This window comes from Sebastes fasciatus, chromosome 4 (genome assembly GCF_043250625.1).
Source record: "Sebastes fasciatus isolate fSebFas1 chromosome 4, fSebFas1.pri, whole genome shotgun sequence".
Taxonomy (NCBI): Eukaryota; Metazoa; Chordata; class Actinopteri; order Perciformes; family Sebastidae; genus Sebastes; species Sebastes fasciatus.
Genome location: NC_133798.1, coordinates 38,187,656 through 38,213,978, shown reverse-complemented (window position 1 = coordinate 38,213,978; position 26,323 = coordinate 38,187,656). Strand labels below are relative to the sequence as shown.

The 26,323-nt window shown below is 43.7% G+C and overlaps 1 protein-coding gene across 1 annotated transcript in view; it reads right to left on the bottom strand.

Moving 5' to 3' along the window:
* plxnb2b (plexin b2b) overlaps positions 1 to 26,323 on the bottom strand; it is a 154,739-nt gene that overhangs the window by 55,670 nt on the left and 72,746 nt on the right. Inside the window, 3 exon segments of the mRNA XM_074634160.1 lie at positions 212 to 337; positions 489 to 677; positions 2,365 to 3,500. Coding sequence (XP_074490261.1) covers positions 212 to 337; positions 489 to 677; positions 2,365 to 3,498 — 1,449 coding nt within the window. The 5' untranslated portion in view covers positions 3,499 to 3,500.

Sequence of the window (26,323 nt, the reverse complement as noted above, 5' to 3'; positions counted from 1 at the left end):
GTGAGGGCCGGCGCGCGCCGGCTGAGGTGGGATCCCGGCCCCGCGAAGTCGGGCACACCAACGGCCCGGTGCCGTTGTATCTCAGCCGTTTTGCGAGTACGAGTACATGAGCACAGTATCGGACCCGATACCCGATACCGGTAGTCTGAAGGTCTCCTGTGTAGAGGCGTGTTATATGATATGTGTTACAGAAGGGCCCTGACGTACACACCTTCTTCTCTGTGGTAATGTAGAGGTGGCTGAGACTGTCGTCAAAGAAAAGGTTCTTGTTGACCTTCTCTCCCATGGTGTCACCAGGAGCTTTACTGTACATGTCTGGGTCCCCGGTCAGGTGCACCTGGAGAGAAAACACAAGGTTTACGCTGTCAGACATAAAGTCTTTAATGCCCCCCCCATCCTTGCTTCCCTCAGGTAAGACTAAAAGCTTTAAAAGGAAAATAAAATAAAGTGGAGCAGAGAAGAGCAACAGGTCAGAAAGACATCTCCACCTTGAAGACCTCCCCCTGGGTGTTCCCCAAGAAGGCGACGGTGTGATCGTTCTCCACGGCGACGGCCACAGCAGTCAGAAGGCCTGGCCTGGCCCAAAACGCTTTTGCCTCTAAGGCGAATTTGGAATTGCTGGCCAGAGGGGAAGGCAGGAAGTCTCCACCACACTTGTAGTTTGCCAACGTATCTTTCTACAAAAGAAAAGGAAGAACAAAAAGGATGATGACACATTGTGATCGCGTTAATCCGAAGAATACGAGATGCAATCGAACCCTTTAGCAGCCTTGTGGGTGCTCTACTAAATAAACTATAAAGTTCAGTAACAGGTCAGTAAATAGATTTAACCATGGGCCAGTTTTCGATATGTTTTGTTAGAGCATTTCTTTTAATCAATAAAGAACAGCTATTCTCAACCACTTGTGAATTTTGTCTTGTAAATTTGCCACTATATCATTTCGCAAATTTAGGAGTTTTCTTCCCTTAAATTTATGACTTTATAATATTGCAAATTTGTGAGGTTTTTCTCCTAAATTTGCCACTATGATCTCTGAGAATATTTGAGTTTTTTTCTCGTAAATTTACGAGTTCATAATATCGCAAATTTGTGAGTTTTTTCTCCTAAATTTGCCACTTTAATCTCAGAGAATATCAAAGTTTTTTTCTTATAAATTTACAATTATAGCATTTCGCAAATTTAGGAGTTTTTTTCCTTAAATTTATGACTTTATAATCTTGCAAATTTGTGAGTTTCTTCTCCTAAATTTGCCACTTTAATCTCAGAGAATATTCAAGTTTTTTTCTCATAAATGTATGACTTTACCACATCGCAAATCTGTGAGGTTTTTCTTGTAAATTTGCCACATTAATCTCAGAAAGTTAAAGTTTTATCACTGAATATTATCCCCCTCCCCGGCTCCATAATTTTTGAATTTATTTTTTACCAACAGTCGGCACTTAATATGCAGTCGTACATAACACATATTTACAGCCCGGTTATTTTTTCTCTTTTTGTTGTCATGTTATGATTTTTTCTCATTTATTTGGGAAGGTGGTCCCTCTGAATTTTTTTAATAATCAGAAGTGTGCCTTAAATTACAAAAGGTTGAGAACCTCTGATATAGAAGAACAACATAAAAACAAAAAGCTCTACATACATAATACATATTTATAAAAACAGTTTGTTTAATTAAGTCATTTTTCTCATTCTTAAGTTTGAGATAACAGAGTTACAGCAGCTTATGTTAATACTCATTGAGCAAAAAGAAATGACTCATATATGCAAATATACGTTCTGTGTTCGACTACGAGAGATTTGATTGATGGGATATCCACACATCATGAACAGTGGTTTGCTTCATTTATGGTTGAATGAAAACACGGTTGATATCGCATCCATTTCTGTTAAGAGTGACACAAATTTGTGTTTTTTGAGACGTGAATCTGTTCTGGTCAAATGGGCTAAAGCTGGAATTAAAACAGTCTGAATTCATGTGGGTATCTGACAGTATTGGATGTTACAAAGTCATATTTATCAGAATTTGCTTTGTAATTACGTTGTTATCCACAACAAATATGTGAAAAAATTAAGAGTTTTGATGTCAACTATGAAAGATGATGGTGATTTGCCCCACCACCGCTATATGGTGTTAATGTGGATGAGTTCAGGGAATTGGGGAAAAGAGACACGGAAGGAGGGAAGATGTGTGAGACAGAACAATAAAAAACAGGATCTGCAGAACAAAGTAAACAAAGACATTAAAGTAGTGACACGTCTCTGCATTATTGATCACTGCAAAGGGAATTCTTCAAAATCAAATCTCACTCACATCCAAACTGACTTTTTAAAACTTTAATCAGCTGACACAGAGAAGCCCTTACCGCAATTTTTGATGTGCAGAAGTCATTTTTCGATGATGCGTAGGGGATGTTCACGGCGGGGGACCCGGAGATCAGCCCCGAGTCGCTGTAGCAGGCGCTGATGATGTCAATCAGTCGCTCATTGATGGAGTTGAGCGGGTACATGCAGAGAGCAGAGTTGTTTTCGTCCTCATCTGGACTCGCCACCATGAACAGAACTTTGCTCCACGAGACGACCTTCCCATACTTACCGTCTTCGGTCATGAACCGCGCCAGCTCTTTTCCCGGAGAGGCCACATACGCAGCTTGGACTTTGTTGTATTGGTTTTTATCACCGCAGTTTAACTGGAGCTCCGTGTGGGAGTAGTAGTTGTGGTCGTCTTCGCAAAGACGAGATACAAAGGTCAGGTTTTTATTATCCGAACCGTCGAGCGTCCTCGAAAAGAGGAAATATACAAAACCATCATCTTTGAAGACGTGGCGGAAGTCGTGCAGGTACTTGGGAACAAATGGCGTCGTCTGTACCGTGGAGGCCTCGATGATGCTCTCAAACACGACCCACTCACGGAAGTCCTGAAGGATTCGTGTGCTGATAAGTTTTGTGCTGTCAAGGCTTCCGTAGCCCTTCCCGACAAGAAACACACTGAAGGTGTTCCCGTCGTCTTTTGAGTAGTAGTGGGACATGACGCCCACCACGTTCACGTTGTCCTCTATGCTAGCCACGTAAGTCCTCTCTCCTTTAATGTCACTGTAATACAGCTGCTGTTCCACGTTGGTCAGGTTGAGGAGGGAGCAGATGCCTCGGTAGCGGCTGCCGCAGACTATGAGCGAGCCGTTGGACCGGTGGACCAGCAGAAGCTTGTTGAGGTTGGGCATTGACTTTATGTCCTGGCAGGCAGAAGCAGGCGGCGTACAGGCCCGGGAGTCGTCTTTGGGGCCCGTATCGAAACGAGCCTGCCGCTGGAGCGACGGCCCCAGCTGGTAGATGGCGTTGACCGCCCCCAGGTAGATGCGACCACTCTCAGGGTCCTGGACCACATTGTTGATGGAGGTGTCGGAGATGAACTTCACGATGGAGAGTTCGCCGTTCTCCTCCTGGGCTCCTGAGACTGACCAGCAGAAGAGAAAGAGGAGGAGGGAGACCCAGCTTGCCATCTCTGGAGAGAACAGAAAGGGAAAGAGACGTTTCATTATTAATGCAGTTAAATGCACACGTAAATGTACATTAACCATCAGCAACACACGACTGCAGTGGAGAGTAGGTGTGTGGTTAACATACAACACTAAACACACACTCACACATGCACGCTAATAATAGATAACCCCAATCACGAGGGTCTAAAGGAATAGTTTGGGATATATACGCTTCTAAGCTTTCTTGCAGAGAGTTACATGAGGAACTTGGAGTCAGGAGATGTTAACTTGGTGCTTTTTCACTTTGATTTTTGTATGGATTAAACCAGGGGGGCCCAAACGTTTTCCCTTGGAGGGCCAAAACTGGAACTCAATGGTGGGCAACGGGCCAAAAGTAAACACCTATTGTATTGTATGGTTAAGATGCAAAATTGTACTAGGACCCCAAATTCCTCTAATTGAATATTCTTTTAGCTTTTACATAGTTATCCTCTTAAATCCCAGTGGTGGATGTTTTTACTTTTGGACAGAGGCAGACTTCCTGTTTCCCACTGTTTCTGCTAAGCTAAGCTAAGCTACCCATCTCCTAGCTCCAGCTTCATATCTTCTCATCTAACTCTCAGTAAGAAAGTGAATAAGTATATTTCCCAACATGTCAAAGTATTCTTTTAAAAGGGTTGGCTGAATTCACAACGATTTGTTTTCTCAATGACCCTTTGGCACATCTAGCCATGCAGATAATTTGATTTTATTTGGCAAAGGATTTGCGATATCCGTCTCACCCCAAACCAATTGGGTTGAATTAAATTTTCTTTGCCTGAACAGTCAACAGATGTCATTGTGAACTGTTTACTTTGGGACTGTTTCTTTTGGGAAAATTAGGTCCTGTGAAAACTGTTCACAGCAAGGTGTGTGGATTACTCAGAGTATCTGGCATCGTTTATGGGTATGTTGAATTCCTTCAGTGTTTAATAGGGTTGGGGGGGGGGGAAGATACAGCATAGTATCGTGATATTTAACGTGACAATATTTTATCAATATACCGGCATCAAGTATCGATCTTTTATTGTCTACACTATTAACCTCTTAACAATCCGACGGCCCGCTTCTGTCTTTCAGAGGTTGTAGCGGGCTCAGTCTTAAAGCTAGAGTGAAGATACTGGTATCATATAAACCTACAAAACCTAAAGAATCAATGATACCAACCATGATTTGTTGGCTTGTCGGGAAGAACGCTAAATAACGCTCCAAAGTTACGCTAAAATTTGGCGAAATATTGTATATTTGTGACATCACAAATGGACAGAAATCCTGACGGCTTGTTTCAAACGCACAATTTCTGAACACGCGCTGTGTGTATTTCTCCTTATATTGAGCGTTTTGATAGTTTAACAGCACCTACATGGCACTTATGGGACCTTTAAGCTAACATTGTGTAGTGCAGCTGTTTGTGTGCGACTTCCTGCTCCAGTTCTATAAAAAAAAAGACGGTTTATTTTGGATTTAATTGACTTGATATCAGAAATGATCGCTGGTGAAAAAAAAATCAAACTGCTCCGTGCTCTCAATAACACAACAAAAGCCTATTTAAAAACCTTGGATCCGTTCCAGCTTAATTTGCACTTTGCTTTTTTTTTTCTTCCCCTTCAACAACACCTCCCAGCACTATGTGCACAGGAAGTACACCGTTTAGTCTCAGGAAACATGATCACACAACATCCCTGTAAAAATACAGACAGCATCATGTATACCGGCTAACAGCAGGTGCCTGTCGAGTCCTCGCTCGCTGCTGTTTGCCCAGGCTGTGGTAAATATGGAGCTGCAGGTGGCTTTGAAGCAGCTATCGCCTGCACAGCAAATGTGCGTGTATGTTTGCATGCTCGAATAGTATCCTCCTTCGTATTACATCTTGCCGGTCAAGACTGCAGGCACATTTGTCAAACTGAAAACCCCTGATGAAACTTCCAGGAGATCGCTTTGCCAAAGCTGTGTTTTATTATGTTAACCTGCCTTCTCTCACTGGACTAAGTGGGGAGACCACTGATTAGACATTTACCCAGAGGGGATCCTGTTAATTTCACTGGCAACTCCCATCAGCATTTAAGTGCCGACTACTCGATTTGATGATTTTATTTTTCTTCCTATTTACTGCCTCAGTCCTTCTCTCTCCCCCCGACCCTCCGCAACCAATTTCACTACGTAAATGTATCGTGCCCTTTTCAAATCATAGCCTTAAATATTTTAATTAAAACTGAAATGGTGCAATAAAACTCTGCTTATTCAGGACAGAAATGTGTGCGGCTAGAGCTTTAATTATGAGGGAGGGGTAGTCTTAAGATTTAACTAAGAGGAGCAGACAAAAGAAACATTTAAATTGAGTCTACATACACATTATAGGGGGTGGACAAAATAAAAGGAACATCAACAATTTCAGCTCCAGAGTAACAAAACTTCAATTACAAAGACGGATCCGCCCGGGCTAAGTTGAATGACAATTACAAACATGTGTCAGCTTTAAGAGGCGCCTAACAATAACTCACTTTTATGTTTTGAGTTTTTCAAGGAAGCGCCGCGGAAAAAAACTGCATAAACTGCATAAACTGCAAAAACATTCCTCGCAGCCTCAAAATGTTGACAACGTAAACAAACGCAGTGAAGCCGCACTGACAAAGAGCGGTGGGGAAATTGTTCACAGAGAGACGGAAGAAACGGCCTTAAAAATGATCGCAGACTTAAATGAACACCTCTGTGAGGCAATCTTGGAGTAATAAAGTTTGCTCTGTAAAAGTGAGCTTCACAAAGCCGTACTTAGGGTGTATTTAGGGCAGGGCTGCCTTTTGGCAATAACGTGTGAGACGTTAGAGCTAGAATGCAGGTGGCTTTCTACTGAAGGCATGAACAACAATAATCACAGAAGAAATCCATTTAAACCACAATAAAAGGGAACGCTTGAATGCACCGCTTGTGATAACTGATGTGTGTCATTTCTGGGCTCATTATTTGACACTTCAAATGTGCAGTGAAGGTGTGAACTTTGACGTGTGAGAAACACTGACCCACATCTTATTTACTGCCTTCCACCACCTTCATCAATTAAACCTTTTATTATTATTCTCTTCTTTTAAATTCTCTACCTCTCTCTGTTTCTAACTTTCATTTAAAGTAAGGCTGTCAAAGTTAACATGATAATAACACGTTAGTGCAAATGTGATTTAACGCCACTTATTTCAACTTGTGATTTCTAGGTTGTATCAGGCTCAGTTTTAAAGCTAGAGTGAAGATACTGGTTTCATATGAAACTAGAAAAACCTGTCATACTAACTTGTCGAGAAGGAGGTTAAATAACACTCCAAACTTAAGCAAAATTTTGGTGAGGAAAAACTGCCATGGCCATTTTCAAAGGTGTCCCTTGACCTCTGACCTCAAGATGTGAGAATGAAAATGGGTTTCTGGACAATATCTGTCATTGTTTTGTGTCGTTAATTGATTTCCAATAATAAATATAAACATACATTTACATAAAGCAGCATATTTGTCCACTCCCATGAGTGTTGAATACTTGACAAATCTCCCTTTAAGGTACATTGTGAACAGATAAAAAATGATTATTTTGTGATTAATCATGCGATTTATCGCAATTAAATATTTTAATTGATTGACAGCCCCTAATTTTAATTGATGATTTCTGTGTCTGAAAAGTGCTACAGTATATAAATACAGATTTTTATCATAATTACTTCTTAAGTTGTAGTCATTTGATTACAATCATGTGAGCTTTGTATATTACTCCACCAGCAGTGGACTGTGTCTCACCACAAGCTGCTATTTGACAGTGTGTTGATGGTTAAACAGTTTCGACTAGACAGGTTCAGGTAGTCTGACATGCTACATGACCTTTAATGTGCACTTTGTTATCTGTTTGTGGAAACACCTGACAGGAAAAGCTAGTGTTTTGTAACTTCATCAGCCGCTCCTGTACGTGCAAATTAAACCTACTGTAGAAATGTGCATCTACAAAACGTCCGAAAATAAACAGCTGTTTTTTTTCCTGCTTTTGTACACAACAAGGAAGACCATACTGTCTAAATATTGGGTGCGATTGTAAATATGGACAGTAATTGAAGCATGACTGCCTCTCTGAACGTACCTCCATTGTGTGCCAACCGCCAAAAAAAACTGTAATAATCATATTCCCATCAATTCGCTCGGCCATGATACGGACCGCACAGAGAGACTCCACAAAAGGTGGATTATGTCGATGGTTTCTGTGACAGAAAATTACTTGATTCCTTTGACTTCCACTCAAACATGCTGTGACAATGCAACTTTCTCAGCCCGTAATGTAGAATGCAAGGACAAAGTCTCGGGGCGCTCATTTAGGTTTCAGAAAACTACAGTTCCACTTACATCCATGACTTCAAAGAGTCCTTTTCAAATCCTATAGCCAGCCCTCGATCAGTAAAAAAACCTCAGATGCTGCATTGTGGGTCAGCGCAAACGAAATTCTTAACATATTTCAAAGGAGCCTGTTCTCTCCTAGGATGTCTCCTTCTGTCGCTCTATCACTTTTCATCCTTTTTTTTCACGGGCTTAATCCTGAACGCTGGAATTAAAGAGGCTTCAAAGAGCTGAGGAGAGGCAGACGTCTGGTGGGGGTGACACAGGTGGAACGAGGCCCATTTCTCCGCAGACCGGCCCACCTCTCCTTTCTCAACATGTCTCTAAGCTGCTGTGTGAGAACATGGCAAGTGGGCATATATACCGTCCAACACGTGGCTATTCTGAATAAATGAAAAAAAAGCTGCTAAATTTAGCGACTGCGTGCCGCATCAGCCTGCAGCTAATGAAGCCTCCGATGGCTTGGGATAAATAATAATGAAACACATCACATGCTAATGAAGCTGGCACATGTGAAAAATGTGATCCTGTCAAAGACACAATTGATGAATTAAAACTGCCAGATTTTTTTAGAAATCTCCCCTAACTCCTCTGCACATCGTTCACTTTAGAGTTAAAGGAAAAGGACGAATGTTTTCACAGAATCCTTGAACTTAACCGACTGTACTGAATCCTCATCGTCACTGAGCCAATCAATACCTTTAGAAGTGGAGCTCAAAAGCTTTTTAAAAGACCACAAAAGCCACATAAACGATAATGTTGCGATAACTCTGCAGCAAATAGATGGTACCACAACTAATAACCTGAAAAGATTCAATCCATTATTTATTTTTTTCATTTAATTTTCTAGTTCTTTTGTCGAGACGCTGGATGCTAAAGGTTGGTGGACTGTGTAGCTAAACAAAATAGACTATATATATAAGAAGTGGACGTAGTGATGTCAGTTTTGAAGCCTCGAGTTCGGCATTTTGGCCGTCGCCATGTTGGCTTTTTGCAACCTGAAGTGACTCGAGAGGGTGGAGTTAAGTACAACCGAACGCTGAATAACGCCTCATCCATACTGGGAACGTCAGGAGCGCGTGGCGGCTGCGTGATTCACGCGTTGGGTGTTCACACCAGCTGCATGTCTGCTGCGTTTCTGCTGCTGCTGTCAGCTTTTTCTTTCTACATAGAGTTTGCCTTTCGTAATGGCCATTTCATTTCATTATAAATGTCATTTATGTTGATTTTAGACAGAGAAAGGTTAAGAAACGTGTGGTAATTTGTAAATAATAGTAATAATCCACAATTAAAACCCGGTACTATATTCATTCATGGAGCTCTGCAAGTCACTGCATGTTCTACAACACAGTCCAGCACATATTTCAGAGTAAAAGCCTCGTGTTAACAAATGAAGGAATTCTGTTCACAGAAAAAACAACAATAAGTCCAGCTGGTTTCGCAAAGATAGACTTTGTTCTGTCCCTGACGAAGTCTAATATGTTGTATTTTTATAGATACATTAGAAAGCTGTCAACAAACCAAACAAGAAAAACATGTAAGCAGCGGCCTTTATTTTGTAGCCTACTGAACTGACAGCAACAACACTGAAGAATATTATGAACAGTGATGTGATCGCTTAGTGAAGGAACTTAATAGGCCCGATTTGATTCAGCAAAGTGATTCGTGATTTTCCACCTCGAGTTGATTTCTATTGTTGGAGGGAAAATAAACATTAAGAGAAAAAAAAACTGCTGAGCCACCTACCGCCTGCAGAGGCTTGAAAATAGCACATGAAGGTGTGTCTCTTTGTTGGCTTTCTGGTCATTACACACACGAACACACACTCCTATTTTTTATGACAACTATAGTGCCATCTCTTTCAACCTCCCTCGACAAGTTAGGACATGAAAAGAAGCTCTCAGCAGAGGAAAATGAAAGATAATTGAAAAATGGCAGGTGTGCACACAAACACACACACAGATTCACGGGGCTTAGAGATACACGTGCATGCACCGATACGTGCACCGGCGCAGTTTGAAGTGCTGACAAGGTAATCCCACTCCGACCACACAGAGACACTCTTCTCTTCAAACAAGCCACAATGTGTCTCTTTGACACTGGGGCACTAAAACCCAGCATGGCAGTCCGCATGCCTCTCGGCCAATTCTCTCACCACGCAACACCCACACCTCCCCCCCTCCCTCCCTTTTTTCTAGGACAACACCCACCAGGAGGAAGTCTACAAGCGTGCCTGAGAGAGGGAGCAAGAGATCAGGAAGGAGAAAACAAGAGTGTGTGTTATGATTAGATCACACACACACACAAACACTTGCTGCGTCTGCTGACCTGGCAAGTTTTGAAGCAGCGTGAGTACTCCTGCTCTCACTCATTAAAACAGATACAGGAAGAAAACTGATATAATAAATAAAAAATAAAAAAACAGACGCCCTACCCCGAAAACATAATAGGATATCACCCCATACTGCGATCATTCATATTCAGCACTTTCTTTATCGGAGAGCTGGCTTTGACAGATGCCACGGTCTGACATTGATGTGGGGTTGTGGCGGTGGGGGGGTATCTTCACATTGAAGCCGCTTTCAGTGTTATAAAAATGAACTGCTATTAAATTACTTGCGTGTCCCCAGAGGCCTTGGGGGATGGGCGGAGAGGGAGGTGAGCGAGGGGTTAATGCTCTGAAGTGAATCGTGTCATGTCTCTGTCAGTCTGTCAGTGTGTGTGTGTGTGTGTGCTGATGATAAAGTGTGTACAAGGCAACATGACAACGTGGGTTAGGAGCCATACAAGGAGCCGGAAATGAGGGGCGGATCTCCATCCTTTATTTTCCCGCCGTCCAGGGAAGGGAAGGATAGGCAAGACGAACAAGTGGTATTGTTAAAAGATGAAACATGAAGTGGGAGAGAGAGAACTCCTTTCTCTGCATGTCTCCCATCTTTTTTTTTTTTTTTTTGACATGCAAACGCTCTTGTCCCATCCTTAACGGTGAAATTGTTTCACGAGTTGGCTGTTGTGACGACGACGGCGATCCAATTTCCATATGAACAATTACCCTGCCGTCAGGGTTGGCAGTTCATTTATTTCAATTTGACTGACTGGGGAGAACCACGCTCACCAAAGCAGCCAGCGCAGCCATTGTATTCAGGGCACCAGGCGGGGGGGATTGATGGGCCAGGTCCATTTCAGAAGGGATCCAGCTGCTCTGGCCTAAATATGCTAACACCTTTAAAGTTGGCCCGTGACCCAAGGAGTGAATCACACTTTGCTCTCCTAATATGTGTGTGTGTGGGTCCCAATTCTCACGCCTGTGTTCCTCTTGTGTGTCTACATGCCCTCTTGTGTATATTTGTCTGTTTTGATGTATGACCACGAGTCACGGGTGCGAGCGTACCCCCCCCCACACACACACACCATCCTTTTAGGCACAGCACTTTTCCTCATTAGGACCGATAGGCTGCTTGTGTGTCCGTTTACCGCTCCGTCACCATTTTCAAGGCTCCTGCTATCTCGCCTCTGCCAGCTGGACACTTGAGCAGCGAGAGCGCAAAAACACACACAAACCACACATTTAAATGTGCATGTATGTGTGTGTATCCCTACACACACACACACACACACTCTCGACTACACTTTTCATACCTTTCTCAGCAGCCGACCTCAATGTCTCTTGTAATCTCTCAATCTCTGTTTGTCTCTCAAACAAACACACAACCTCTCTGTGTCTGGGCAGCAGCACTAGCAGCAGCGGCAACAGCAGCAGCAGTTTGGGCTAATCTCCCAATGCTAACTGGCCTCCCCCCCACCCCCCAGCTGGATGTCGCGGCTCTCCAGCGGGACGGAGTGGCTGTTTGCTGTGTGGACACAGCTGGCGGATGTGGGGAACCTGATTAAACGGTCTGGCCTGGCGGAGGAGAGCTACTTTCAGGAGCCAATGGCTTCTCCCCGACATCGCCGCCACATCCAGACGGTTGCTAATACACACAAACAGTTGTAGGTGGCAGGCATGCATACACAAGCTCGCTAATCAACTCGACTCGCTCACAGATATATACACCTGAGAGCCAACAATGTCGCGGCGTATGAAAGATGCTGCCCACATCCACAACCAGGGCTGCAACTACAGATTGTTTTCATTATCAATGAATCTGCTGATGTTTTTAAAATAACTCCATTAATAGTTCAGCCTATAAAATGTCAGAAACTGTCACAGTATAAAGACACCATATCAAATCTGAGTAAAAAAGTCACTATGTCAAAGAGCTACTATGGGGACTAACAGCAACACACATGAATACAATTGGAATCATTGGCTCCACAAGAGATCAGCTTCACAGTGATACCCAATTTATGTAATTCTAAGACTGTTTATGGACCCCAGTATGTAGAAATATTCAAATACACCATTTTAAAATAGGCGAAAATAACACATTTATACTGCATGCAAAAAAACTGCATGTGATGATCATAAAGTGGGCATGTCTGTAAAGGGGAGACTTGTGGGTACCCATAGAAACCATTTACATTCACTGATCTGGAGGTCAGAGGTCAAGGAACCCCTTCGAAAATGGCCATGACAGTTTTTCCTCGCCAAAATTAAGCGTGATGGTACGTGTCCACAGGATCCGTCCTTTCCACGTTTCATCCCCATTCATTGTCTATGTAAGCAGCCGTGCAATGTATTCTGGTAGCGTCACGACGCCTGCTCCTCATTTGCATAAAGCTGAGGTCCAGGCTACTTTATGCAAATCACAGGCGTCCGACGTGACTCGCCGCCTCTGGAAACTCCCGAGAATCTTTTAAGATAAACGTTGTCGATCCAGAATAAAGACAGATTCAGCAGCTGCACGGCTTATTTCTCGCCTCAAATGTTTTCAGAAACACATTTCAGTGAACTATTTTCGTGAAATAAGAGAAGAACGTTTCCAAACGAGCCTCCATGTTGTTTCCGGTTTGAAAGCTGAGGAGCAGCAGCCCACAGAGGGAAAGCGTTCGTCCAATCAGGTGGGAAGAGCCTCGTTTCTAGTGGCAGCCCATCAATCGTCCAATGCTGGGAAGCGTTGCGTCCCCTCGCGATTACAAAAAACGCCCCTGTGGACACAAGTTCGGAGCGTTATTTAACCTCCTTTGCGACGAGCTAGTATGACATGGTTGGTACCGATGGATTCATCAGGTTTTTCTAGTTTCATATGATGCCACTATCTTCACTCTAGCTTGAAGATTGATTGCGTTAATGCGTTAAAGAAATTAGTGGCGTTAAAACGAATTTGCATTAACGCGTTATCTTTGAAAAGCCTCATTTAAACCAATATAACACTGCAAATCTCCACATTTGAGAACCTGGATCTGGCATACACGTTCTGCTTGATAAATGACTTAAATGATTAATTGATGAAATTTGTTGCAGGTTAATTTTCTGTCCATCAAGTTATCGTTTAGTCGACTAATCATTTCCCAAACTAATTTCCTTTGTGACACATTGCTTGACGGCTGCAGGGCGTTTCTTTTCTCTCCCACTCTGTGACAGACTCTCTTTAAAGAACGGGTAATGATTCACTGTCTTGCTCAAGGGCACTTCAGCAGGTTTGATGCTTGCTCACACAGACACACACACACACACAGAGGCTTAAATCCCTGCTTCCTCTGGTTGGAGGGCAGCTTCTCTAATCCATACAGCACCCTAAGGCGATCCTCTGCTCGCCCCTCCGCTTACGTACAGCGTTGCAACACACATGCAGCCACAATTAAGAAGTCAGGCAGGCAGACTGACTGCTGGGAAGGAATCCATTACACACCTTATTGGTTATAATGATTTCACTTCACCAGCATAAACGCCAATGAGCCATGAAGGTATCTTGTAATGTGGTTTAGTCTCAGTGCCCAGCTTTAGTTTGGTTTCAAGGGGAATACTGATCTTATGGTGACTGATTGCTCGCCTGCCCTCTTATGGGAATTCACATGAAGAACTGTGTAACGGTGGACAAGGCGATGTAACCGATGTGTGTTTTGGGAAACATGCCTATTTGCTTTCTTTCCAAGAGCGAGATGAGAAGATTGATATCATGTCTGTGTGGCGAGTACAGAGGTGGAGCTGGGACGTGTTTAGCCTAGCCTAAAATAAACACTGGAAGCAGAGAGAGAGAGGCAGCAAGCCTGGTTCTGTCCAATGTGAAAATATCCTGCTTCCAACACCTCCGAAACTCAGTAATCAACACTTTGTGTCTCGTTAGTGAAAAAACGTCAATTTTCCTTTTTTGGTTTACAGTTCGTTTGTCCATCTGTCATGTACTTTCTATGCAGCATCTTTGACTACAGCGTGGGTTGGTGAGCATAGGTGTGCATGCTACCTGGTAACCTCACTATGACGATGGAAAGAGTCACTGTTATTTTTTTCCATAGACTATATAAGAAGTGGTCGTAGCTACCATGATGTCACCTGTTGGTTTGTGGCCGATTTGAAGCCTCGAGTTCAGCTCTTTGACCGTCGCCATCTTGTTTTTTTGCAACCAGAAGAGACACGAGAGGGTGGAGCTATACGTACAACGGAAAGCTGAATAAGACAATTTAAGGCGACCAAAAAGGTTATAATTAACTTTCACAAACTGAAAACACACCGTGAAAGGGTTAAAGTTATAAGACAAAAACACGGACCCGACAACGCCGTGGTAGCGACCTGTCAATCACAAGGTAGCCCCTCCCTAAAGCATCCAACTTTACTTTATAGGGACCATCATTTACTAAATGAACATCATGCTGTATTGAAGAAGACTTGAAACTAGCGATTGACACCATAAACTCATGTTTACAATGTTTACTGAGGTAATAAATCAAGAGAGAAGTAGGCTCATTTTATCATAGACTTCTATACAATCAGACTTCTTTTAGCAACCAGAGGAGTCGCCCCCTGCTGGCTGGTAGAAAGAATGAAAGTTTAAGGTGCTTCAGCGTCGGCTTCGGCTTTCAGCCCCGGAGGTTGCCGCCTGCTTTTTTCATAAACACTCTTTTTGCACGTTTAAATGCAAGAAACCAGAGAACTCAGGTTATACTGTCGTAACCCGGTTACCGTCAGTAATCAGACGTCTTTCCTGCCACACACTTTATTTTGCATTTCTTACTTAATTCAACTGACTGCTTGCTGCTTTTTTTTTGGCTGTGTGTGTCTGTGACTGAGCAGATTGACAACGCAGTGAGAGGACAGACGGACAGAGCGAAGCTGCTCCTCACGGCATGAACGTGTTTAAATTTATCAAATAAATGTTCAGCCAGGAGAAACAAACTTATGTAGATTTCTAAAAGCATACTTTGTGTTTCAGTTTCAGTCGGACAAGGACGCATCACTTGTAATCATTAGGTGTAATTATCTGTCCTTTCATCCGCCTGCTCTGCTGTTACTTGTCTGAACTCTTCCTCCTGCACATGCATGCTCCTAAAAATAGCAGAATAGAAACTTAGTTACAAGAAATCGGCGTTTGCCAGGAGATACTTATCTAGCAGGTTGAAATCGGGTTTCTTCAATCCTCTATCCCCGTTTACATGACGTCAAAGAAATCAGCCGACTGGAGAAAGCCCAGTGTAACCTGGTTACTAATGTACACACTGTTACAACAAGACATCAGGACGCTGTGCACACAGTCACTGCACCCATCTGTTGTTCGCCAGGAAATAGTTCCAGCAAGTAATTCCCTCTAAACCACAAGTTGTTCTTTTTTTTCAATGAAGTGTGTGCATTAAACAAAGAGAAAACACACACAACATGTTGAGCTATTCCTTTAAACACAGGTAGGAACGTGTATGAATAGAGCACACAGCTGTGAGAGATGAAATCTATCTGGTTGTGAATGAGCGAGGGAGGTAACCTCAGGAAGCAGGAAGGATTAGAGATGATCGAGAGACAGAAAGACAGGACCAGAGGGAGGACAATCACACGCACGTTACTGACTGAGTCTCAATGGTTCCCATTGTGAGAGGCTGGCAGGTGCCTGTCACTTGTCAAGATGAGTCAGAGGGTGGATGGTGACTGAGCATTGTGACGGCGGTGGCATAAGCGTCGGCTGAGGCCCGGAAAGATTCCAGCTTTTGGTAATGACTAACAGCTATCAGGTAATAGCCCAAAGATTAGCCAGCTCTCCTCGGCATATGGAGAAGAAGGTCACATTTGGAGCTTAAAAGGTAATGGCTAAATTAGCGGCAAAAAATACCTCATAAAATTAAATAGCTTCCAGCGAGAAAGAGTACTTTCTGCTGGCCGCGCAGAAGGAAATAGACTGGGCTACTTTTTAATTAGTCGGACGACGAGAACTAATCACAGGGAGGGGTAGAGTCTGATAAAACCTCGACACAATACCTCGACTCACAACACCTTCTAACTTCCTCTTCCTCTCACAAATGTTAATGAAAAACCCACATTAGCTTGGACTACCTCAAACACTTCTCCTTAGTGTCACACACTTCCCACCGAATGTTCTTGATGCTATTGAAACCACTCTGCAACACTCATCCCCTTCCATCCACCGACCCCTCACTATCTTCATCCATCATCTATCAGCGTTTCAGCAGCCGGAGGGGAGAGAGCTGCTAAGCAGGGCCTGACTAATGGCTAAACAAACACCATTATCAGGCCTCGGTGGCCGAACGCTGAGCTACAGGAGCCCCAGAGCAGCTGAGGCTCTTTAATACTTAATCCCCGCTGCCCTGCTCTGCTAGCGGACGCTCTAAACTCAACTAGGATGGGCGGCGCCGAAGGTCGACTAATGAGGGAATAAGCACAGGAACATGTGAAGGAGGAGGGTTGAGGTATCGTCATGCATACATGCACACACGTGCACAATCACTTGCAGCAAAAAAGTGAGTGGAGAACAGACTGTATTAAGAGGGGCTAGACAGAAGTGTGGCCCACTCGTCTTGGCCAATTCCCTCTCTAAAAAAAGGCTCAGGGCGAAGTTAATGAGCCTGTTACAGCCCCACAGTTCCCTTGATGAGGCCGCTGATTACACCACATGTTCGGGCAAGTGTGTGTGTGTGTGTGTGTGTTTGCATGCACGTTTATATTTGTGTGTGTCACCTGACCCAAAGCGGTCATCTGCTCATCATACGTTCACAAGTCATGAATGCACGTTTTCTGATAAACAAGCTTTCACACACACCAATCACCACTCTAGAGGCGCAATCTATCCCTCGCACACTCGCTCGCCTACATACACCAACTAAGTCACACCCGTGATCACATTTCTCAAACACACACACACACACGCACACACACAAACACACACACTCAATCAAGTGTGACTGAGTGAGCAAGCCACTCAATGAGAGTGGGTGATTAGGCCCTCGGAGAGTAGGCCTGACCTTTCCCTCCACATCAAGTCCTCCCTGCGCATGTGTGTTTTTATGAGTCAGTGGCTGTGAGCTCTCAGGCCCGCGCCACTTCACATCAAATGTCACTGACTTAAATGAGACGGCCAGACGGGCAGGACGGCGGAGGAGGGGAGAGGAAGAGGGGATACAGGGGGAAGAGAGAAAGGAGGAAATGTGAGAAAAGGAGAGAGGATTATTTTTACAGTAGGAAAAAAAAACTAAAAAAAGAAAGGAGAGAGAACGAGTGAAAGAAAGAAAGAAAGAGAGAAAGCGCTGTCACAGATCAATCTCCCGTCTTGGTTCTCTCCCTCTTTGCATGAGAAACAGCAAAGCTGAGGTATTTTTAAATTCCTCGTCGGTTGTGGGAATACAGCGCGGGCCCTTGTGGGTACACAAACCTCCCCCTCCTACTGTGGAGATGGTCGAGTCTGCACTTCCGCGTTCTCAGAGCTCAGACGGACGGAGAGGCAGACAGTCTGAGTCAGGTCTCCGGGGAGGAAAGAGGGAGCAGGGGGGCAACTGAGGTCTGGTTTTGAGGGTTTTGTTGCGCTGCTAAATGCTGAGGGTTAATTAGCAGCCAAATTATATTCATGGGCTGTTTGCGCTGTAGACGCTGGAAGGATGTTTGGGTCCAAGTTTTACAACTCGGGTCATATTCCTGTTAGTAACAACAACACTCACAAGGTTCAGTGCTGAAGTTTGGGAATGTGACATCACTACAGCTGATTAATCGATCAACAGAATATTAATTGGCAACTATTTTGATAACTGAATAGTTATTTTTAACAAAAAGTTCTTGACAAAAATGCCAAAAAAAAGGGCTGCAACTAGCGATTATTTTCACTGTAGATTAATATGTTGATTATTTTCTTGATTAATCGATTAGTTGTTTGGTTTAGAAAATGTCAGAAAATGTCAATCAGTGTTTTCCAAAGCCCAAGATGACGTCCACAAATGTCTTGTTGTGTCCACAACTCAAAGATATTCAGTTTAATGTCATAGAGGAGGAAAGAAACCAGAAAATATTCCCATTTAAGAAGCTGGAATTAGAGCATTTGAGTTTTTACTTACTCAAACTGATTAATCTTTTATCAAAATAGTTGTTGATTCTTTTAAGAGTTGACAACTAATCCATTAATTGTTCTTAGCTCTACTTCCAGCCACTCAAATGTGAATATTTGATAGTTTCTTATACCCCTCTATGACCGTAAAACTAATATTTAGGATTTTGGACTGTTGGTCGGACAAAATATGCAATTTTAATAAGTAAAAAAAGTAAAAGTTTTCTGACATTTTAAAGATCAAACAATTAATACCTAATGATTAGCAGATCGATTCATCAGGAAAATAATAATTAGTTGCAGCTCTAAACGTCACTAAAAGGAAGTTCAACGAGGCAAGAAGCTCCAACTGTCAGAATCAGACAGGTTTTTAGATAATCCCCAGGTTAGCCAAACTTGTTTGGAAGAGAAAGAAAAGGTGAAGAGTAAAATGATTACCTCAAGTGTTTGTTACAAACACCCATCACACGGATCATCTTTGACCCACCACAGTTGTTTGCCACAGTTGTTTGTGCAAAGAGGGATTATTACAAACACTTCTCTCCAAACAAAAGTGCTTTTGGTAACTGTTTACAACCTGTTTGATCTCCTGACTGCTTGTTTTCACCCTGTCTGAATCTGTCAGCATCTCCCCAGACGTCAGCATGAGCACGATGTTGTCATATCAGACAGCAAATTATGACAAAAGCTCTGACAATAAGACTCAATTCTAGACAAACAGGAATTATCCGTTAATAGCAGGTTAAGTTATGCGACGCTGGTGGGACTACTTCCCATCTGTCTCGTCTCGCCCCCTTTTCCTCGTCTCTCTCCTCCTGTCATCACCGCAGATCTCAGAGGAGATAGTGAACCGGCACTCACTGTTGACGGGCCGGAGGACGTGTGGCGCGGCGCCCGGGTTAATTAAGTTTGAAATCGTAGAGATGATCAGTGGTGCTGCCACTCAGACTGGCAGCCTCCCCCCCCACCCACACACACTCCCTCCCTCGCCGTGTCCCTACTGCTACTACTAAAGTGTTCAGACTGTCTGACAGGTAGAGAGGTGTTTGTGTGAGAAGAAGAATGTGTGTCAACTCATTTAGTATGTGACTCTGAAAGGGACGTGGAACTATGAGTCAATTCATCGATCAGGCAGAAAAGTGAGATTTCTTCCTTTTATTTTCCTCTCTGGACTGAAGGTGTCGTAAGCAGTCAAACATTTGCTGGTTCCAACTTCTCAAATGTGACATCAGCATGGGCTCTGGGAAACTGTGATGGAGGGTTTTCACACATTTTATATATATATATATATATATATATATTGCTCGTACTGTATCACATATACACTAGAACAGGGCTGCCCAGAGTAGGGCCAAAGTTGGCCCGCTATAAGGTTAGATTTGGCTCGCTAGATGTTTCAAGCAATTTTTTTTATTATTATAAGAAGACTTTACTGTTTTGAGGAAGGCTGTTTTAGAGCTAGCGTGAAGAAGCTGGTGTCATATTATAACTAGAAAACCGAAGGAATGCATTGGTACCAGCGAATGTCAGGTTAGCTTGTCATGAAGGAGGCTAAATAACGCTCCAAATTTAGGCAAGATTTTGACAAGGAAAAACTGTCATGGCCATTTTCAAAGGGTTTCTTTGACCTCTGACCTCAAGATATGTAAATGAAAATGGGTTCTATATTTTTCTGCCACTTTTGAAATCTCTGCGCTAAATGAAGGAATAACATTTGAGATCTGATGTCATTCAATGTTTGATATATTTTACATAAAAAACATTATATACGTGGTAAATTACAGTGTTCGAATTACACCGTGGAGGGAGGGTAGTGTACACAATACTGTACTGTACTTTGTTATTGTCATCTATAGCGGTTATTTGTATAAAAACATACACTTAAAATAATTATGAATATTTAAATATTTGCTTTGATTACAAAAAATCTTGGGAAGTTGTTATGAGGTTAAACAGGTCATAATTCCCTCTCTAATATAATATATATATTGTTGTGAAAACATCTCCATCAAACAACTGGATTTATTCGAGTTTCTCGCCAAAAACTTAATTTTACGAGATTACATTTGAACACATCATGATAACGTTGTAATTTACCTTCGCCCAATAGTCCTTTTTCCTGAGCTGACTTTGAACGCCTCCTAATAATAACTCAATGGCACCTCCGTTAACGTTAGTAGCTTTGTTTTTTAACCAATATGGACTGTGCTGCCCACCAGCTGCTAACAGCTAACGTTACTAACTCTCCTCCTGCTGATTTAAACACAGGTTTGTTGTTCAGTGTCTCATTATCAGGGAAAAATAGGGTGCGTCCCCTCAGGTTTAGTAGCATCATGCTGTTGAGCAAACTGAAACATGATACGGCGTGCCTATGCGTCATTGTGCAGCGTAACTGTCGGGAAGCATCAATAAGAGGAAACGATAGTCACAGAGGCAAGAGGCCAAGAAAGCGGACAACTACTGTTCTCTATCCCCATCACTAGCGTTTTCCCTGCCTGCCAAAGTGGCGGATGTCCTGATGATTTCACCCGCCACTGCCAACAATTTACCCGCATTTGGCGGGTGGCGGTGGTATTTTCAGACCCTGCCCCAAAATATAAAATATCTGATGATGTAATACGGAGAAAAGGAGCAAATCCACACATTTGAGAAGCTGCACCCAGAAAAGGTTTTGCTTGAAAAATGAATGAAACGATTAAATCGATGATCAAATTAGTTGCGGATTAGTTTAATGTCGATCAACATTCTCACAAACACACACACTCTGGCCAGAACGATCTATGTTGGAAAATAAAAAAAATAAAAAAATCACAGAGTACCAAAATCCCGTCCAGACTCCAGCCCCTTTTCTGTGCCATGATTGCTCTGTTCCCCAGGAGGCGGCTATAAGGAGCTGGAGCTGCAGTGATTGTTGATGGATGCCTATTGGAATGAGCAGCACGTAGAGCGCACTCCCCCCCCCCCCCCCACCCCACCCCACTGCCACCACCTGTAATCCTGGAAAAATGGACTCTACGTATTAGTGAGACGCTTAAAAGGCAGGAGCCATTTCACACAGTCACACACACACACACACACACACATTAAAGCTACCTGTACCGCGCTTATAGAGGCGGAGGGATATTATTCCCCTGGCTCAGTATCAAAACCTTTAGTGCTGAGAGCCTGTGACATACGGTGGTGGAATGCAACTTAATTAAGTAAAGTACAAGTACCTCAAAATTGTACTTGAGGGAATTGCACTTTTTACTGCCTTATATTTATCTCAGAGAGATACTACTAGTTGCTTTACAAATTAAGATTTTTGTTTTGCATAAAAGACATATCTAGAGCTTCTAAAACATGATGCATTATTATAAAATAAACTACCCAACAATACAAGTAGAGCGGAACAATTGGTCGATTGACAGACGATTAATTGGCAACTAATTTGATAATCGTTCAAGTTCCTTTTTCATGTAGAGATTGCCAAAGATTTCATGGTAACAGCTTCTCAAGTATGAGGATTTACTGCTTTTCTTCTTAGTAATACATGTAATAAATTGTTAATAAGTTTGAAGTCTGGACTGTTGGTAATTGCGACGGCATATTGGACTATTTTCTTTAGCAATCAAACGATTAATCAAGAAAATAATCTGGACATTAATGCATTAATGAAAATCAATTGAATTAAGGGCCATTTTTCCGCATTATGTATTTTAACTTTTAATCATTTTAATACATTTTCCTGATTATACCCTCATACTTTTACTTGAAGTTACTGCGAGGAACTTTTAATTGCTAACGAGACCACCAAAGAGAACATTGGCATTTTCTATATAGTTATTCTTAATGCTTGTCATCGGTGTCACCGGGTCAGATGACGTGCAAAACCAGATGAAATCATCCAGGTTGACAAGAAACTCCTTCAGCTCAGACTCCAGCGGGGCCTCTGGCAGCAACCAGCCCGCCACGGACATATAGATCCAGCTTTGCTGCCACCTTCTACCTACAGTCAGAGCTCTGGCGGGAGGTGGAGACCTCGGCGCCGGGCCGCAGAGGCTCATCCTCCGGCCAGGAGCAGAGCTTTCTCCGCAGGTCCCCGCTGGGAGCCAACACAGACACCACGCTGCTGGGGGCCCAGCCCGTATTGGAAGGACAGGGAGGCACGGTAGAACCAGAACCAGGACTGAGCGGGGCAGACTGTCAGACTGTCAGTGTCTGCTGCAGTAAAATGAGGTTTTTCTAAAGGGACTCTGGTGCTTGGAAACACTAACGCTTTTGTCCACAGGGGCCGCCAAAATCAAGACTAAATTAAAGTTCCTCGTAGCAGCTTTAAGTAAAGGACCACTGGAGACGTGCAAGTATGATGTGATGCATACCTCCCCATACATTCCTCACATGATTATATTATATTTATGACATTGTTGTTGATTAATTGCTCAGTTCTTGAGTGATCACCGTTTCTAATCAAATGCAGACAAACAAAGGTCAGAGGGAATTAGCCCCCCGTCGCCTAAAAATAAGCTGCTTTAATCAGGCTGCAGATGGCCTGATAAGCAGCAGGGTGGCATTACGGGCCGGTCGTGTGGCGTAGCTGAGGCGTGTCAGCGATAGCATCTGCAGCTCGTCTCTGAAGGTGCCACTGTGTCTTTCATGTCAGGTGAGTGCGCTGACATCCTGTCTCATCCAGACGTCAGATGCTGTGGGTTGGAGGGGGCCGAACATCAAAGTCTGGGTTTATGCCTACAGGGGGCTAACACAGACGCACACAGCACGCCGTACGCTGCAAGAAGACGTGGACACCCATCGCACACGCGCTCACATGCACCAGCTATGACCGGGTGACAAGCGTTAAAGTTTGAGTGCGAGATAGCGCTGATGTCTGCCAGCGAAGCCAACATTTCAGTCTCTTTATCTCCTGAGCCTTCTGCTGATAATTACAGCCGTCCCTTCTCTCGCACTCGGTCACACCAAAGCTGCCAGTCTGCGCCGCTCGAGCCGGAGGAATTATCACCCGGGCCATCGCAAAAACGGAGCACGCCAAGGTCAGGCCCTGTGTCCAATTTCACTTTTGATTCCAGTCCACCTTTCTTTCTCCTCTACCACTTATCCACTCCTCCTCCTCCCCCACCCCGGCCCACCCACGCTGACGCCGTTGAATTTCACTCCAGGGCTAACCTCTATTTCCAGGACAACCAGCGCCTTGACACTCATTCATTTCCAATCCTGCAGAGTGGTCGGCTGAATGGAAATTGACGATTCAATTTTTGGAATGAAACTCAAGAGTCCTTTTGGAATTGACTCTCGCCTCCTGCCCTCCCCTCTCCTCTTGCTTGGGTGCCCGTTCTGCCTACCCCCCCGCCGCCGCCACCACTTGCTATCTCCGTCCTGGTCCGCTGAGTACAGCCAATTTCTCTGCTTGTATGGGCGAGACGTGGGCGAGATGGCTACCGCAGAGCGCCGCTTAAAACGCCCTGCAGCTCCCAGCGACTTCTCCCAGACACCTTTTCCTCCATGCCTGCTCCCTCTCATCACTAAACTGCCGTCAAACAAGCAAACACTTAAAACCAAAGGGGTTTATTCTCAGCATTGCTCCCAGCTGGATGTTGGGTGGCAATTTAAAAATGATCTATGCAAATGTAATTTCGCTGTGTGTCATCCAACACAGCCAATTAATGAGTGAGCTTCTCCAACCCAACTATAAATTAACAAGGCTAGATATAATAGCTAGATTAATGTGTTTTTCTGGCACTTGCCTAATTGCTAGAAGACTCCGGTGGGGCTAGTGTGAGCTGCCTCATTTCTACATGTGATAGAGTGAGTTAAGACGGAGAGGGATAAACGCCTCTGCATCAGCTCCATTTATCATTTATATGAACTTTGTTGTCTCTCCTGTTGGGTTTTATGGAGGGGGATGCATGAGGAAAGTGACGAGGAGAGATATTTTGCCCTCAGGGAACTTGTATCTACTTCGGCAGAAATTACTAGCATCAGCTGTTAGATTGGTCTGAAGGACGGCATTAACTTCAGTCAGACTTAGGAATTTATTAATGGGAAACAAATCCATAAGTGGTCAGGGGCATATGTGCATGGATGGCGTATCTGGTAATGAGAAACGAGAGCTCAAGGCAGAGAGAAAACATGGAAGAGACGGAGAGAGCAAAAAGAGCGGCGTATATGAAGAGGTAAGGGAGCCAGAGAGGATGAGTAACCGTCTGTCTCAGCCAGAGGAAGGAGAGAAAAAAAGAAAACGAGTGATATTGAGAAAGACAGAAAACAAGCTCCAGGATCCAAAACAGCACATCGGCAACAAGGAGGCCTTTTGTTTTGCCCCTCTCAACCGATTGTTCTCTTCGCCGAGGGTGAGAACGCTAATCCGCTGTGGAAAGAGGAGTTGGGAGGATTTACTCTAAGTATCCTTATTAGAGGGAATTCACTGATATGGCGGGAAGGGGGTGGGGGGATTGGGTAACGGGTGAGGGGCAGAAGGTAGAGGGCAGAATGAACAAGGAGGAAGAGGAGAGCAGCAGGAGGGGCGTAGTGTATTCTGAATACACTGTAGGTGCCATATGAATCTTTAATACGGGGCTTAATGGTGAGGGAGGGAAGCAGGGAGGAGTGGAGAATATAAAGAGAGTGAGGGGAAAAAGATGAGGAATCTCCGAGGAGGTTACCGAGCTCTGCGTATCACACAACACTCCTGATAAGTGCCAGCCTCCCAGAATCAAACCCTCATTCTCCAAAAGCTCCGACGCCACCACAGAGTTCCCTTTTCAGAAAACCGGTGACTTGCCTTTGTCTTCAAAAAACAAACAGAGATAAAAATGGATAAAAGGATCTTTCCAGGTGATAAATTTCTTGATTGCTTTTGTTAAACACATACCCTGCTGGAAGCTTGGCCATGGTACATTGTTTTAATTACACGCACAAGAGCCTAATTAGTTGTATCTGTTGTACCAGAGGCTAACGTGCACCCAATTAGACCGAAATCAAAAGGATGGTACAGTCAGACGGGGGGGAACGCGCGACTCTTTGTTCTATTCATCAAATGGCAGAGGGAAGTAAAGACAGCGCTTAACTTCCCAAGTTGCTGATGTCATGATCACCCCTGCTATCTTTAAACTAATTAAATACATTTTCTCGTGCGAGCGTTCGCCTCGCACTTGTCGGTGGCTCCATCTCTTTGTCTCGCGCGCTGATGATGATAATCGCTAACGTGGAGAAAAATCATTTGTTCCGTGATAAAGGATAAAACAACGAGGCTCGTTATTGTGGCGTTTCGTGCAACAGTTTGTGGATTAACATTGGCAAAGTGGAGTCTTCAGAGTCGGATGCACCAGCTGGTTGCCATAAAGAACAATAAAAAGAAGTGACTGTCTGAAGTGCAGTAATGATGGCACAAATACTGCTTTCCCCTCTAAAGAAGGGATGATGCTCAGTGATATTTTTAATGGAGGAGTCTTGTGGGTGCTGTTGCACTATATGGTAACTAATTGTTAAACAGGCCCTCAGGGGAGATGAGATATAGCCCAGCAAGGAACATCTGACATGGGAGCTTAGAGCTAAAATTATTCCAGAACATCTACAAATGATTTTCCCTAATGACGTGATGAACAACACGGGTGAAACAGAAACAGCAGATCCACCGCTTTGGAAACACAACCACATCAAAGCCTTCTTCACATCCCCTCTCCCCCCAAAAGAACGTCTCCCTTTCCCTCCACAGTGAGGCAAACAATCCAGGAAACTACCACATCTATCGCAGGTTCTCGCAAAAAAAAAAAAAACTTTAACATTCGCCACGGAAAGCTTTTTACCTCCTCCCTCGTGCGAGTTTACCACATTTCAGAGAGCATATAATGGTCTCCTGGGGAAGCACAACGGCGGAGTCGGAGGGAGACGGCTTTTTCAGAGCGTGTAGCGTTTTCATCTCTGCATGTTCCCCTGTCAGATGTTAACCGTGCAGGTCTACTACAATCACTCCCATCAACAGTCAATGGGAAGCTCCTAGAGTGCATCGCAGAATTAGCTGTGGCAGAATGGAGTCCCGTAGT